The 15,867-nt window shown below is 46.5% G+C and overlaps 1 protein-coding gene across 1 annotated transcript in view; it reads right to left on the reverse strand.

Annotated features, from left to right (window-relative positions):
• Positions 1–1,072: 1,072 nt before the first annotated feature.
• Positions 1,073–15,867, reverse strand: part of ASAP3 (ArfGAP with SH3 domain, ankyrin repeat and PH domain 3) — an 85,912-nt gene continuing 71,117 nt past the window's right edge. Inside the window, exons 16-26 of the mRNA XM_066638582.1 lie at positions 15,696–15,790; positions 14,512–14,692; positions 13,230–13,315; positions 12,465–12,580; positions 11,586–11,653; positions 10,427–10,534; positions 9,160–9,384; positions 8,781–9,055; positions 6,713–6,884; positions 5,152–5,274; positions 1,073–4,601 (exon numbers count right to left, since the gene is read on the reverse strand). Coding sequence (XP_066494679.1) covers positions 4,527–4,601; positions 5,152–5,274; positions 6,713–6,884; positions 8,781–9,055; positions 9,160–9,384; positions 10,427–10,534; positions 11,586–11,653; positions 12,465–12,580; positions 13,230–13,315; positions 14,512–14,692; positions 15,696–15,790 — 1,524 coding nt within the window. The 3' untranslated portion in view covers positions 1,073–4,526. The remainder of the gene's footprint in view (positions 4,602–5,151; positions 5,275–6,712; positions 6,885–8,780; positions 9,056–9,159; positions 9,385–10,426; positions 10,535–11,585; positions 11,654–12,464; positions 12,581–13,229; positions 13,316–14,511; positions 14,693–15,695; positions 15,791–15,867) is intronic.

Raw genomic sequence — 15,867 nt, forward strand, 5'->3', positions numbered from 1 at the left:
GGGCCGTGAGATGACTGTTCCAGTTGGCCTGACGGCTGGACCAGCCCTGCTGTAAGGTGAGAATAGGAACCCCTTGTCCAGGTGGGTCCCCATTCATTTCAATATTTTATTTTTAATATTGGATGCTACCATGGGATGTGGCTGCATTTGGGGAAATGTGACTCACCTGTACTTTTAACAGGCTACTATGTATATGCTTTTCACAGTTATAGTAAATGGGACTTACTCCTGGGTAAGTGTGGGTAGGATTGCAACCTAGGATTGTTTAAAAAATTTTCTGGTCATTTCCAGTCATGACATCACTTCCAGTGGGTCCTGACAGATTATTCTAAAATGTCAGTCCTGGTACTAAAAGTTTGAGAACCACTGGTCTAGAAGTCTCACCATGGCTTCCTTCCCTTTTTGTGGTTCAGTTCTTCTGTACGCAAGAAGACTAGAAACAAATTTTCAGATAAATCACTAATATACTTAGGAAGTGCTGAAAACCATATTCTGTCATACACAGATAGCACACACCCATCCCAGCCAGGTTTTAAGATTTAGGGCACAATTGGCCTAGATGTCTTTAAAAGGGGATTGGACAAGTTTCTGGAGGAAAAATCGATTACAGGTTACAAGCCATGATGTGTATGTGCAACCTCCTGATTTTAGAAATGGGCTATGTCAGATGCAAGGGAGGGCACCAGGATGCAGGTCTCTTGTTATCAGGTGTGCTTCCTGGGGCATTTGGTGGGGCCACTGTGAGATACAGGAAGCTGGACTAGATGGGCCTATGGCCTGATCCAGTGGGGCTGTTCTTGTTCTTATCCTAACCAACGTTCCAGCATTGATGTAGCTGCCATGCAACCCCAAGGTAAGGTAATTAACATACCCTTACCTCGACGAGGCCTCCTTGACTGCCTCAACCACTGCAGGATGCAGTGCATACCACCTTGGCACAGCTATGCCAGTCCTGGAAAGCTGGTTAGGATTGCGCCCTTAGTCATACTTTGATCATAAAAACAAAATGTCCTAATGATAGCAGCTGATCACTCACCAACATTCTTACTATTCATGTTTTGGCCAGGTCTTTTTTTCTGTATTTTTTAATGAACAAATGGACGGTAGTTGAACTGCTGGTCTTTACCATTGCCTGTGACAGTAAGTTCCACAGGCATGTTGTATATATACAGTACAAAACATAAAACAGAAAGGCATGTAGATACCATACAAACATTGCACATGTTCTTCCTAAGTCTTTTTACAGCAGTGATTCCCAAACTGTGGGTTGGGATCCACCAGTAGGGTGTGACCCAATTTTTAGTGAAACTAATTTTTGAAACCAATTTTTGGTGAAACTAACAAGCTGATAACTGACAAGGACAATGTATTGAGCCCTTTGGAAAGTGAAACTGGGTCGCACGTGCAGTTTACTTAGAAATAGGTGAATGTGCGTTGGCTCTTATCAAAGGCCAGGCAAAGGGGAACGCAAGGCCACCAGAATGGTCCGGATCAAATGAATGTGGAGGTTAACAAATGCTCCAACAGGCAATCCCCCCACTGAAGTAAAAACAGAGACTTGAGTGTTAAAGTGAAACTTCTTTTTTTAGTCTCAGAAAGTGGGTCCCAACAGTGTTGTTTTTAGCACTGGGTTGGTTGGTTGGCAACCTTCAGTTTCGAAAGACTATGGTATAAGCCTACAGCACCCAATATTCCCAGGCGGTCTCCCATCCAAGTACTAACCAGGCCTGACCCTGCTTAGCTTCCGAGATCAGACGAGATCGGGCATGTAGCACTGGGACCCACTTTTAAAAAGTTTGGGAACCACTGCTTTACAGTCATTATGAGTTGTGATGCGAGAAATGATGAATAACCTTTCTGGGGGGAAAAAAACACACCTTCTCTTTGGAGAAGTTGCTTAGGCTGGCTAATCAGATGGTTTTTTACAGAGCCATTGCAATTTAGTTTTATCGCCCAGTTAATGAACAACCCTTCCCTAAAAGAAACATGCACCTGCAACAAAGAACAATGGATTCCATTCTGGTTGTACTGCAGTGCTATCCCATGCATGTCTACTCAGAAATAAGACTCACTGAGCTTAATGGGATTTATTTCCAGATAACATGTGTGGAAGCTTTCAGCCTCAGTTGCTGAAAAAGCAACCAAATAGTCAATTTTGTTTGAGCTGAGGTCTGGCTTGGTTCTGTTTTGAAATTGGGAAGTCCTGGGCTGACTGCTATACCCCCCACCCCCCATTCATTCTTACTTTGAAAATGGAAAAAAAAAAAATCAGTATGCTCACTTTGAAAGGAAACCGGTGACTGAAAGAGCCTGCCCTGAACAAAAGGTGAGACTACCTTTTGGTACACTTTTGGCACACTAGAGCAGGGGTGCCCAAACCCCAGCCCAGAGGCCACTTGTGGCCCTCAGGGGCTCCCAATCAGGCCCTTGGGGAGCCCCCAGTCTCCAATGAGCCTCTGGCCCTCCAGAGCCTTGATGGAGCCCATGCTGGCCCGATGCAACTGCTCTCAGCATGAGGACGACTGTTCACCTGAGCTGTGGGACAAGGGCTCCCTCCACTACTTGCTGTTTCACGTCTGTGATGCAGTAGTGGCAGCAAAGGAAAGGCTGGCCTTGCTTTGTGCAAAGCCTTTTATAGACCTTGAGCTACTGCAAGACCTTCATTCATTCATATAAGTTTCATTTCTAATAAATTCTTGTATGTAAATTTATTCAAATTTTAAATGTAAATTAATTGTTTTTTTCCTCCCCCCCCCAGTATCAGAGAAATGATGTGGTCCTCCTGCCAAAATGTTTGGACACCCCTGCACTAGAGAAAGGGAATAAATGAAATGGTTTATTTTTTTAAAAAGGACAAAACCAGACTTGCAAACCTGAAGACAAACTGAGTAGTTTTAACTGTAGTCATGGGGAGGTTCTCTCCCCCCCGGCAGCAAAAGTCTTAGCAGGATGTTGGCTGAGCCAGCAGTCTTGTCCCTCTCCTCTTGCCCACATTTTAAAAAAAGTTTGCGCTGTACAGATGGAGCCTCTGTACTCATGGATTATTAATCTGAGGACCTCCTCGGATCCGTGTAAAGTCAGAATTCCCCTGGACCCATGAGAAGCCAGACTTGGCCCACCTGAGCCCTCAGGAAACCAGAAGTAGCGTTCTTTTTCTGCTGTAAAGGCCATTCTGAAGCCCACTGAAGCAGCTGTGGTCTGCAAATTTTGGCATCTGCAGGGTGGGGGTCTGAGAACAGATCCCCCATGGATACCAAGGCCCCACCTGTATATGTATGTATGTATATATACCCTTCTTTTTTAAAAAAAAACAACAACCCATTAACACTTTAAAAAACTATTGCAAAACTATACTGGAAATGAAGGGGACTGAGAAGAGATGCAATGGTCATGGAGCCAATTGGTATCTCTCCACCAGTGTCTTTTTCCCCGAATTGTGTCACAGTCATGCAGAGCTTATTCCAATAGAGGAAAAAGGTACTCTTGTGCCAAACTCTGAGGGTACTTTTCAAATTGCAAGTGCTTTTAAAACACTGTATTCCAAGCTAGGATAGCAGAGGGGAAGCAATGGTTGTAGAACAGTACTCTGATAAGTGTCTGAGGAATCTCTCAGGGCACCAGAGTTTCCATAATGAGGAAACAGCTGACAGGAGACAGGCTTTCTGAAAAATAGCTTGACTGCCCTTGCCAAACTTTTCCTATGATACATAGCTGCAGTTGAATGGCTAGTGGGCACTTCCCATTGGCTTGAGAGGAGAGCTGAGCTCCATGGACTATTCCAGCGCCACTTCACCAACTGACAGAGTGCCAGCAGCTGCACAGATGTGCTTGGAAGAGCAGGTATGGAAAGGTTCCCTGAGGGATGGATGCGTGAACTCCACTGGGGGCAGGACAACAGGGACTTGTCGGACCGAGGCAGGAAGTGCAGCAACTCAAACCATTTTGGAGTCCTGCTAAAGCCGCCAGACTTTTCATGCTTCCAGCATAAAAACTGCTTTCAGTTTGGATGGAATGCTTCCAGCATAAAAAAACTTCCTTGCCCATTTTCAAACTCCTGCCAACCCAGGATCCATTCCTTATGGCTGTGTGGAAGTGGAGACTGTTAGGAAGTCAAACTGCGCATGAGGGAACTGGATGCCATGCTCCACAGTCCAAATGCCACATTCCTGGAGAGTTAAGAGAGCAAAGGAGAAAGGTAGAACATCTCAGTGGAACCTCTGCATCCAGCAAGAGACTGCACTATTCTGTCCCTCAGCTTTAGACGTAAGACACCAAACCAAGAAAGCAATTGATGGAAATGCCCTCTCACAATGGGCGCCCCGTGGACCACAGTATCCATCTTTCTGGTCCAGCTCAAAGAGGAGCAACACACAGAGCCAGTAGCTTCTTCCCAGGGACATCATCATGGAATCAACTGAGCGGATGACATCTGATGGTTTACAGCAGGCTCTGTGGAGGTTACATCCACAAAGCAACTTGTGCTGGTTCATCTGTTCAGTGAAAGCAAGGAAGGGGTGAGAATCCCATCAGTCTTGTAAGGGGTGGACAAAGCTGGATGGGAAAACCCCAGTCCTGGTGCCATCGCCTTCAATGAAGCCAACCTGGAAGACAGACCAGCAGAGTAACAAGATCAAAAATAGAGAAATACCGTAAACAAGGATAAGATGCACAAGGTTTGAATGCGCCAATATGATGCACCAATCATGATGCACAAAATTTGTGCATGTATAGAGGTGAGTCTGTGTATTTTTTTTTTTTTTGGCAGAGCTTTTGGTTTTCCAACTCTCCCTTAGCAAGGAGAAGAGAGACTCTCTCTTAGCCTCACCTACCTCACAGGGTTGTTGTGAGGACAAAAGGAGGGAAGGAACCGCATATACCACCTCAAACTTCTCAGAGGAAGGGCAGGATAAAATGTGAAAAACAGAGAAGCCAAATCATGTAAAGACAACCCTCCAGCAGGATGTCACATTCTGCTTCTTGTCAGTTTGCTCCAATATACATCTGCAATATATGCAGATGATGCGATGATGGTTTGGGTCAGAAAAACAAGAATCAGAATATTTGTGAATGTCATTCATTTCATATTAGAAGTTGGATGGAAAAGTGCTTACCCCCCCTCCCTTGTCCCACTGAGGAAGCAGCAGAACTCACCCAGCTCTGTTCGTCTTCTTCCCGCGTGACCACAATCACCTCGCCCTTTGAAAAAGTCAGCTCCCGGGCCTTGTCCCCCTTGCAGTCTGCCAAAGCCATCGCTCTCTTTAGCCGCCCCTTGGCCTGCAGAAGTCAAAGCAAAAGTCACCATCACTTCCTAGGCACTGTTGTGAGGTGGTGATCCAGGTTGCACTGCACCTGGTGGGGGCCTATTAGTAGTTGTGACTAACATAGACCAAAACCTTCATAGATTAAATAAAGCATAAGAACAGCCCTGCTGGATCAGGTACCAAGGCCCATCTAGCCCAGCTTCTTGTATCTCACAGTGGCCCACCAGGTGCCTGGAGGACCACAAAAGACACAAGAGACCTGCATACTGGTGCCACTTCCTTGCACCAGGCACTCTGAAACAACTTACTTCTAAAACCAGGAGGTTGCACATATCCATCTGGTCTTGTAACCTGTGATGGACTTTTCTTCTAGAAATCTGTCCAATCCCCTTTTCAAGGCATCTAGGCCAGATACCATCACCACGTCCTGTGGCAAGGAGTTCCACAGACTACTTACATGAGTAAAGAAATATTTCCTTTTGTCTGTTCTGTCAGGACACTCAGTTTCAGTGGAGTCACCCTTGTCTCCCACATAGAAGGAAAGGCCTGTTCAAAGGTGGGCCCTGCTGCAGTACATGTTTGCAGCCAAAGAAAAGTCAGTTTTCATCTTCAGAACTCTTGTTTATTCACTTGCAATTAAAAGTCATATATTAACTGACTGTGGTCAGATCAGCACATGTAGCAGAGGGTGGTGGGCTGACTCCTGAAGCAAGAATGCTGATCAGGAACCAACAGTGAAAGATTCAGGACAGACAGCACAAGTTCCTCACACTGTTTTTTGGAGACAACTTTCCACAAAAACGAACTATTGCTGGTACCCACAATGGCGTTCAAAACCATGCTCAAGGGCACATGCTCAGAACTCTCCTCCCCTCCACATTTCCTCCTCTTCCAGCTCCCTATTCCTTTTCCAATCTAGGAAGTAGCAGGAGGAAGGGGAAGCACAGCAAAGGCAAGTTGGTGAAGAGAGATGAGCATTCCCTCACCAATATACTGCCTCAGACAACTGCTTCAGTTGGCCCCATGGATGGGCCATTCCTGCCTCAATAGAGGAGGAGGCAGGGCTGGCCCATCTGTGGGACCAACTGAAGCAGTACATACAAAGACCAAGTACGTACTACTGAAATAAAACTTGTAGGCAGTGATAAACAAGACAAGAATACATTTCCACCACTTTTCTCTACTCGCTGTGCCAATTGTTAGATAGTAATTTCTTTGGGGCAGGGATCTGTTATCTCCCAGTTTGTAAAGTGACATGCACACTGATGGCCTTAATAACTACAGCACTGAAAGGAGACTGGAAACCACACGTGTACAGTTGATCCCAGATACTTTTTTTCTGCCAAAGGAGACGTGCTTGCTAAAGTGGGCGTGGAAGTTCCACCGCTGTGCAGAAGCTTGTTCAAAATGTGGCAAGAACAGACCACACCCCATAGTAGTATGCAGCTCACCGGAGCAAACCTTCGTGGCATGGGCACAGGAGGAGGATTTTGTGCCAGCACTGGAGCTTTGCAGGAAGGCAATTCTTCGGGGCAACCAGGGCTCTGCGGGGAAAGGGATGAGCTGGAAGATTTGCCCATCGAGCCACTACTGATCCGTCGGTAGGATCGAGTACTCTCAGAACTGCAAGAGAAAACAAACATGGCTTGAAAACAACAGTGGAGGAGGAAAATTCCTTCCCTTGAAGCTGCTAAAGTGGAATCTTGTTCTGCACAAGAGCTATATTTTCCTTGGGGCAGGGACCTGGCTTCTTGCTGTTAAAGGGCCATTTACATTGATGGTACTATATAAAAAAGGGACTTTCTGATTTTCTTCATGCCCCTTGAATCTACCCCTAGAGTCTAATCTCAACTGTCCTTGGGCATACTGGTTGCATGTGACCATTAGATCTATTGTGCGGTAGCTGCAATAGATCTAATGGCCACATGCAAAGGTAACACCTTTCTGAAAGCATCCCAGGGAGTGAAAAGTCCTACCTAATGGCAAAAGCTGGCACAGCCTACTGTAAAGCATGTATCAACTGGGAACAAGGAGACCAGTAGCCATGAACTGCCAACCTCTGTAAAAATAGGAATGTTTCTGATGTATCTCATTGGGTTGTAGTGCAAATAATAATCACTACAGTAGTGGTTCTCAAACTTTTTAGCACAAAGACCCACTTTTTAAAATGACAATCTGTCCAAGACCCACTGGAAGTGATGCCATTAACCGATAAGAGACATCACCAAGCAGGAAGTGCTTTCCTGAGAATACAGCAAGAACTGGCCCACAATTTGAGAAACCCTGCACTACAGATTGCTTTGCATGTTTAAAAAATACACATCACACAAAAGAGGGGCAAAGTTCATAAGGGAGGAAAAAAGGTTTAGAGAAGTAATGGTGGGAGGGAGATTCCCTTTCCCACTGGCAGGTTTCCCAGGGTAAACTGGCAGGCCACTGGGGGAAAGAGGCTCCTGAGATAGATAGACTCTTGACCCCATTCAACAGGGGCATTCTTAAGTTCTTCAACCAGATTGGTTTCATTTCTGAAGTGTCCTAATGTCCTAATAGGGCACTTTTATAAACAAAGTCATTCTGTTTTTTTCCTCCACCATGTCCTTGAAATCTTCCCCTCTTTTTGTGCCTACTGTTAGCGTGCCAAGGGCAGGGTGGGGAGGCAGTCCAACCCAGGTGTCAAGTGCGCTACTGAGTAGCTGGTAGACTGACACTGGCTTCCCCTGGGGATCTCGAGGTGGAGGCCAGCTCTAACTGCTTTGAGCAGCTGCTTGAAGCAAAGGGTACTCCTGGCCTCCACTTTGAGTTCCCCTGGCAGCGGTCAGATCTATGGGCTGCTTAGAGGTCATGAGTAGACCTGGCCTCTACCAAGGATCTCAAGGTGGAGGCCAGGTCTACCCTTCATTTCAAGTAGCCTCCCCTGTGTGTCCCATACCCTAGGTACACCATTGCTTTCACACCCTATGAGTTGCCACAATAGGAAGCCACTACCAACCCAAAAGGCAATCCATTTTCAGCCCCTGCTATAACACAGGCCTTAAAAAAGGATGTTTGATTGAGTTTAGGATGTTTTTTGGGATGCCGAATCCAAAAATGATATTGGTTTTGCCCATTTGGTTCTAGTTTTGGGGATATGGCATAGCCACCTTATATGCCGATTCAAGCAGCTTCCTCGTGAGGAAGTCGACACCATGGCTTTTTCACAAGGAGACTAGTTGAATTGGCAAATATGAATCGGCTATGGCATACTCCTAAAACTAGAGTCAACTGGGAAAAACCAATGCTATTTTTGAATTCAGCACCCCAAGAATATGGTTGGTTGGCAACCTTCATTCTCAAAAGACTATGGTATAAGCCTACAGCACCCAGTATTCCCAGGCGGTCTCCCATCCAAGTACTAACCAGGCCTGACCCTGCTTAGCTTCCGAGATCATAGTATAAGCCTACAGCACCTGCTACAGGGTCTAAATTTTACAACAACAAAACCTGTGTAGGCCTGTGTAATCGAAGGCTGGAGGATCCCACCTGAATTTGACTGGGGTTGCGTGGCCTTGCTCAGGGGAGGTGCCAGGAGAAGGCGGCAGTGTGGCCTGGCTGGGCTCTGATCTTCTTCGCTGGGACATGCTCTCTACCTCTGAGCGGGTTTCCCAGTAGGCCGTGCCTTTGACTTCTACAGAGCTGTGGGGGCTTGGTGGCTGCCACGATGTACTGCTATCCAGCTTGCCCGGAATGCTGGAGGTCGACGAATGCCGAACGTCAGGGACGTCCAATGATGGAGGCAAGGGCTCGGAACCATCTGGAAAGGAAGAGAACGCCATTCAAGCATGGGTGACAAGGACTGGAGAAGAGGCAATTGAGAGCAGAGAAGCAGCATTAGCAGCTTACCAACACTGCACTGCCCCAACTTCATCTTGCCGCTCCCTCTGGTGGGGTTTTTGATTGGCAGAGGTGGGGGTAGCTCCTCGCTGCTCGAACTTCGCAGGCCAGGCCGTGAGGAGGCCTGAACGGTCTCATAAGTCTTGTTGCTGATGTCCATGCCTGTGCAGCTCCACCGGTTCTGAGTCAAGAGAGCAGGCTGGCCTGTGGTCTGAGATGGCGAGGATCCAAAAGACTGCTGCAGCAGGCTCACCTATCCAAGGAAAACAGAGCTCTCGTTCAGGATCCCCAAGACCTCCTCACTACCTGCGACTGCCCTGTGCCTTTTTTGTTTTCATTTCATTCCATTGCTCCTACTCCAGCTCCCTCCAACCCATCTCCAAAGAGCCAGATCTAGGTCTCTTACAGCCTCTCCTTGTTCAACGCACCACAGACCCCTCCCATTTGAGAGGAGGGAAAGATGACTTGCAAAAAAGGATGCAGGCTGGAAAATATGGAGCCCCTCGCCATAGGATTGAGGTGATGGCATCTGGCCTAGATGCCTTTAAAAAGGGGATTGGACAGATTTCTAGAAGAAAAAACCAACACAGGTTATAAGCTGTGATAAGTATGTACAACCTCCTGGTTTTAGAAGTAGGTTGTCTCAGAATGCCAAATACAAGGGAGTGGCACCAGGATGCAGGTCTCTTGTCTTGCGTGCTCCCGGAGGCATTTGGTATGCCACTGTGAGATACAGGAAACTGGGCTAGATGGACCTTTGGCCTGATCAAGTGTGGGTCTTCTGTTCTTAATTTAATAGGTGTAGGGCTTATGTGCTGATCAATCTCAGCTGCAATCCTATCCAGTATGTCCCAATGACCATACTGGAACTTACTTCTGAGCAGACATGCATAGGATTGGACTCCTAATAAATTTTGCTTATGTTCTTAAGATGAACAGGACTATTGTAGAAAGAGGGAATGCTGGGAGCATGGCTGAAGAGAGAGACAGACCTGAGCAAAGCTGAACCAAGGGGGATTTGGTAACAGCAAGTAAAATGTGCCTTGGGAAGCAAAGGTTACATCAAGTCCTTTGTACAGCCCAAAGCTGATCATGCAAACCCAAGGAGCAAACTCTGGGAGATGGATGGACTCCCAACCTCTGGATCCTGATTGTTGGGGTTGGGACAGCCACCAAGGGCAACAGCATAACCTTTCTAGAACCTCAGTTCTTCTGTCTGGACATGGGACTGGTACACCTTGAGGCAGAAGACAGAAAAAAAGACATGTAGCTTTTTTTTTTTTTTAGCACAGCACCTTCTCATCCAACTCATCTTCACTGTCATAGGAGAACTCCTGAGGGGCTTCCCAGTCATAGTCCACGTGCATCACTGGAGGCAGCCTCCCCATTTGCGCCTGCTCAAGCTGTAATGGAGAAGACAGAAAAGATTTGTTGCCAGCTAGGAGGACCTCTGCTTCTTCAGAGAGTATAGGCCACAGAATCATGGAGTTGGAAGGGGCCTAATAGGTCATCTAGTCAACTCCCTGCCTTAAGCAGGAGATCCTCTTAGAGCATCTCCAACACGTGCTTGTCGAGCCTCTGCTTGAATATCTCTAGTGAAAGAGAGTCCACCACCTCTCTCGGCAATCTGTTCCACTGCCAAACTGCCCTGACCATAGAAGACCTTACCTTACACAAAGACCATAGAAGACCTTGCCTTACACTCTGGAACCGCCCAGACCTTACATAAAGAAGATCCAGATCGGCTCCTGTCAGACAATCCCAGTTTCCCCACTAGGGCTGGCTGAAGATGCCCGAGGTAGTGTGCCAATTGCTGCCCACCTCACTTGATGATGTACCAGTCTCTGCTCCTCCCAGAAGGAAGGAAGAGGAAGAGGACACAGCAGAAGAGGAAGGGTGGAGGAGAAGAGGTTTTTCCCCCATAGCAATTCAATGCTATGTTCATTTCTGTCGGTTTAAGTTGCTATCCCTTCTCAATATTTAATGTTTCTTCTTTGTGTTTGGCAACAGTAGGTCCATTGTAGTTGATCATTCAAGTAGCAAATCTTAAATGGCTCCTGTAAGTTTAATTCAAGTAGCTGACTACGTAGTTGTACTCTTTGGAGGGGGGTGTTTTATGCCTGTGGCTATATGTGCTGACAGTCACAGACATAAAATACATATATATTTTATGTAGTAGAATATAGTCTACATAAGTAGTCTGCCCCTACTCAGCTACACAATTAGCTATTAGCAGCGCAGGTCATGGATTTTGAAACTTCTGCATGAGGTAAGGAAGTCAGCCCAGTGGAATCCTTCACTCTTATTCTGTCCTCATTCAGACTTGGTTGCGTCCTATCCTATGCCAAAGGTTTCAAACTCCCACGCCACTCTCCCTGCAGTGTAGGCCACCACACCACCTTTCTCTATGAACAAGCAGGTGATGTTATACCACTTCCCCTCCACACCACCTACCAGGTCTTCACACTCTGCATGCTTGTACTTCCTTGCCAAATCCAGGGGTGTCTCTCCTATGGCATTCACTGAACAGAGACAGAAAAAAAAAAAACCAGTTGAACCGGTGCTCAGATGGCCCAAACATGTCCTCATGATCTCCCCAAGTGTGTTCAGAAACCCCCAGAAGCAATAAGCCATCCACATTGCAGCCTTGCTCAGCTGCTAGATCTGGTTATGATGGTCTATGCCAGGGGTGTCAAACCTAAGGCCCGGGGGGCCGGATGCAGCCTGCAGAAGCTCTGGCCCTCAGGCTCTCAACTGCTGAACAGTGCTACTGCTGAAAGGGCAGTCCACATGAAAATTGGGCTCTCCCATATCTTGAAATTTGATCAAGATTTGAATATTTTCTCTTTGTCATTTGCAGCTAATGAGTTCCTAAGTTAGAAAATGTACTTATTTTTGGTTATGACCTGTTTAAAGACATCACTTCCTGCCCTCAGCGGGCATCATGAATGCTATTTGGCCGTTGCTATGAAATGAGTTTGACACCCCTGGTCTATGTCCTAGTGACATGTCATTTAGACTACTGTAACACACTCTGTGTGGGGCTACCCTTGAGTATGGTTCAGGAACAGTAGCTAGTGCAGAATTTCAGTCCATTTGGTCACTGACTGACCACGGCTTTTTTAAAAAATGGGACTCGAGTCTTCTAGAGTCCCCAAAATGCTCTGGGCAACTCAGAAAGTCTGTCCCTTAGGATTTGTTTTTGAGTCAAGTTAAAGGGGGCAGAAACTCCACTCAAGTCAAGCTGCGCTGGATTTGCCCATCTCTGCTAATGGCTCATGTTAATACTACTAATCCTTCCTCCCCTCATCAGCAATTAGCTGGGCACTCTACCTGCATTTGTAGATGCCTTCCCTTTCAGCAGCAGCTTGAGGCAATTGGGTTGATTGTACTGGGCCCCATAGTGTAAAGCCGTGTTTCCACCCAGAGTCCGTCGATCCAGATTCCCCCTGCGTACAGAGACAGACAATGAAGGACAAGCTCCAGTTTCCCCTTAAAAAAGGGAGTTTGATTTAAATTATAAATATAAAAAGCCAAGTTTCTAGCTCTCATGAGTGTGGGAGAAAGTTTGTAAAAAACACCTACTACACTCTTCTACTCCCTCCATTCCTTTCTCTGTGTCCCCTTTCTTTATTAAACAAGGCCAAATTAGCAGAAACTTCTAAATCATGGAGTACATAAATTAACACCTGCAGAAATCCATTTACCATGTTTTTCACATTTTTATACAGCCCTTCCTCCAAGGTGCACCAAGGTGTACATGGTCCCAACCCTCCTGTTGTCCTTTAAATTACCCTGTGTGGCAGGCAAGGCTGAGAAAGAGGAACTGGTCCGAAGTCACCCAGAAAGCTTCATGGCTAAGCAGGGATTTGAACCTGGATCTTCCCAAGCTAAGTCCAATGTGCAAACCACCATGAATTCAGTGGAACTTAGTCCCAGGGAAGTGTGTATAGGATTGCAGCCTTCATCTGAGTGTACAATTCTCTGCAAAGAATTTTGGCTTCTTGGGCACAAGATGTGGGCGTGAGTGTCAGTGAGAGTATAAAATACACATTAGCCCTACCTGGGTTAGTTTCCCCCCTTCAGTTTGAGGCTTACCCATTCTGAATAATGAAATCCACCAGGGGAAGGGAGGATTTGTTGGCGAAGCGCACAGCCAGATGAAGAGCCAGTTCCCCTTGTTCCTAAGCAGAAGAAAAGCAAGAAGTGACACCTTACAGATCTTTCTGTGCCACAAACTGTATTCAGATGGGCTCAGCCAGATCAAGAAAGAAGAAAAAAAAAAAAAGAATCAAATGCAAATGACCCAATGGAAAAAAGAGTGTGCAGCTTGCATAGTTGTGGTTTTGAAAACGGCTTTCCCTTTATTTATTTAAAGTACAAGTCTGGCCTCCTAATCCACAGATTTGGGACCTGCGGATTTAACTCACCTTGGGTTCCAAACCCACAGTGGAAGGCTGGACCAGAGTAGGTGTTCTCTGGTCACATCTGGGAACCTTTCTGAGTCCTGCAGAGGCTGTGCATGGCCTTTATGGGCCTCAGAAAGTCCCCCGCCCCAAGGTATTTGTGGGCACTTCTGGTTTTTGGGAAAACTGGAAATGCCCATTACACCCCTGGGGGGGGGAGCTCTCTGAGGCCCACAGAGACTGCATGCAGCCACTGAGGACCTCAGAAAGACCCCCAGAAAAGTCAGAACAGCACTTTGGTGGGGCCTTTTGAGACCTGTGGAGGCCATGTGTGGCCTCCACGGGCCTCAAAACAGCTCAGCTTGCAACCGGAGTGAGTTTCTGGTCATGCCTAGACTCCCTACTGGACTGCAACCTGCAGATTTAAGTACCTGTGGGTTTTGATAGCCATTGGGGGGGGGGTCCAGGAACAGATCCCCCACTGATACTGAGATCCAACTGTAAATCTAATGAAATCTGAATCTTAAGAAACATAGCCTGCAAAAATCTTTTGCGGAAGGAAGTATGTCAGCCTTCAGGGCTTTGTTGCAATCGGTGCCACAAGCCGACAGGATTTCGGTTCAATAACCGAAGTTACTGAAGAAACTGATAACCCATCTTTCAAAAACTATGTTTCTTGAGGCAGCTAAAAAAAACACTGGAGCTCCTAGATACAAGTCAAAGTAGCAGAAGGAAACAATAACCAACAAAAACGCAGAAGGCTTCCCTATTGTAAGTGCACAAGCCTACACAACTCACTTAAAAGGGCCAACCAAGCCCTTCAAGCTTCTGAAACTGGTTGACCAACCCAGGGGTTGGAAAGAATATTGCTCTAAAAGAGAAAGAGGCTTTGCTCCACAAGTCCAATTCAAAGGCAACACTATTTATGATCCAACAAGAACCCCTTGTTCTTCAGATTGTTTTATTCCACTCACTTGGCCTTCAGGGCTGGCTAGAGGTTTGGAAAAATCATGGCCCTCGGCAAAGGCTTGGAGCAGCGCCAAAAGATCCCTGCTCCGGATTGCTTCCCAAAGGCAGCTAGGCTCATTCCTTTCAGCTTTCCGGACGTACTTGCGCTCCATGTATTTTGCCATGATGAATTCTTTCCGGGCATTCCTGCATGGAGGCAAAGGAAGGATTCTTCAGAACTGTGCTTGTGGACCTCAGAGGTAGTCACCAGAAGAGCTGTTCTAGCCCAGGTCAGAAATCTATTGGGTTCGTGTTCTACTTCCCACTGTGGCTAATGACACAATGGGTACGATAGCAGTAAGCTTGCACATGCAGAATTTGATAACTGGGTGCAAAATAACTGCTTGCTTATATTATAAGAAGCATTTACATTCATAAATATATTTACCCCACCACGAACATTAAATGTACGTTTGAATCCAGGGGACTCCCAGTTTATTCCCAGTGAATAATTCTAAAGCTTGAAAAGCTTTTCTCTTTTATTGTAACTGTGATGCAAAAAGGAGCTCAGCCGACAGCCTCACATTATTTATTTATATTTCCGAGAGCTGAACACTGTATGTCAAAGAGTACACGTGGCTCACAAGCTGCGGTTTGGCCACCCCTTTTTTGTCTTCAGATTTTGTCTTCAGAAAGCACAACTTCAGTCTTTTCCATAGCAAAACTGGGATTCTGTATCATTTAGGTCACAGGATGCCATTTTTCCCCCATCATAGATTTTTATTTTACTTTTTCAAATACACACAGCCCTGGTCATGCACACAAGAGCACATGAAGCTCCTTTGGATATCTGTGCCAGCCAGCTCAGACAGCTTCAAAGTGTTCTGTGGCACAAGGCTGTGTCCGTCAGTTACCCTGCACATGCCTGATCTTGTCTGGTCTTGGAAGCTAAGCAGGGTCAGGCCTGGTTAGTACTTGGATGGGAGACCACCTGGGAATATCAGGTGCTGTAGGCTTATACCATAGTCTTTCGAGACTGAAGGTTGCCAACCATTTGAGCATGTTCACCCTTTCAACAGAGACCACCACCAGATGGAGCTTCATACCTACCCTGACAGCACATGGAGGTCCATGTTTACCTCCCAAAGAGATGGAGCTCCATACCCACCATAATGAAACCCCTCCTCAATGCTCTTCAGGTTGTACTTACATATCGCTGCTTGAGGAGGGTTTGGGACTGCCTTGTGCCGTCAAGGTGGCCTCCATGACTCCATTAAACTTGGCATTGCCTATGCTGACCGCCAGCTGTGAGCAAGAAAAGGAATGCGCATCACTGGAAAAGAAGCCAAGCCCCATAAAGGGTGAAGGACGTTCAATGGAAA

The sequence above is a fragment of the Tiliqua scincoides genome, chromosome 10, assembly GCF_035046505.1.
Source record: "Tiliqua scincoides isolate rTilSci1 chromosome 10, rTilSci1.hap2, whole genome shotgun sequence".
NCBI classification, from domain to species: domain Eukaryota; kingdom Metazoa; phylum Chordata; class Lepidosauria; order Squamata; family Scincidae; genus Tiliqua; species Tiliqua scincoides.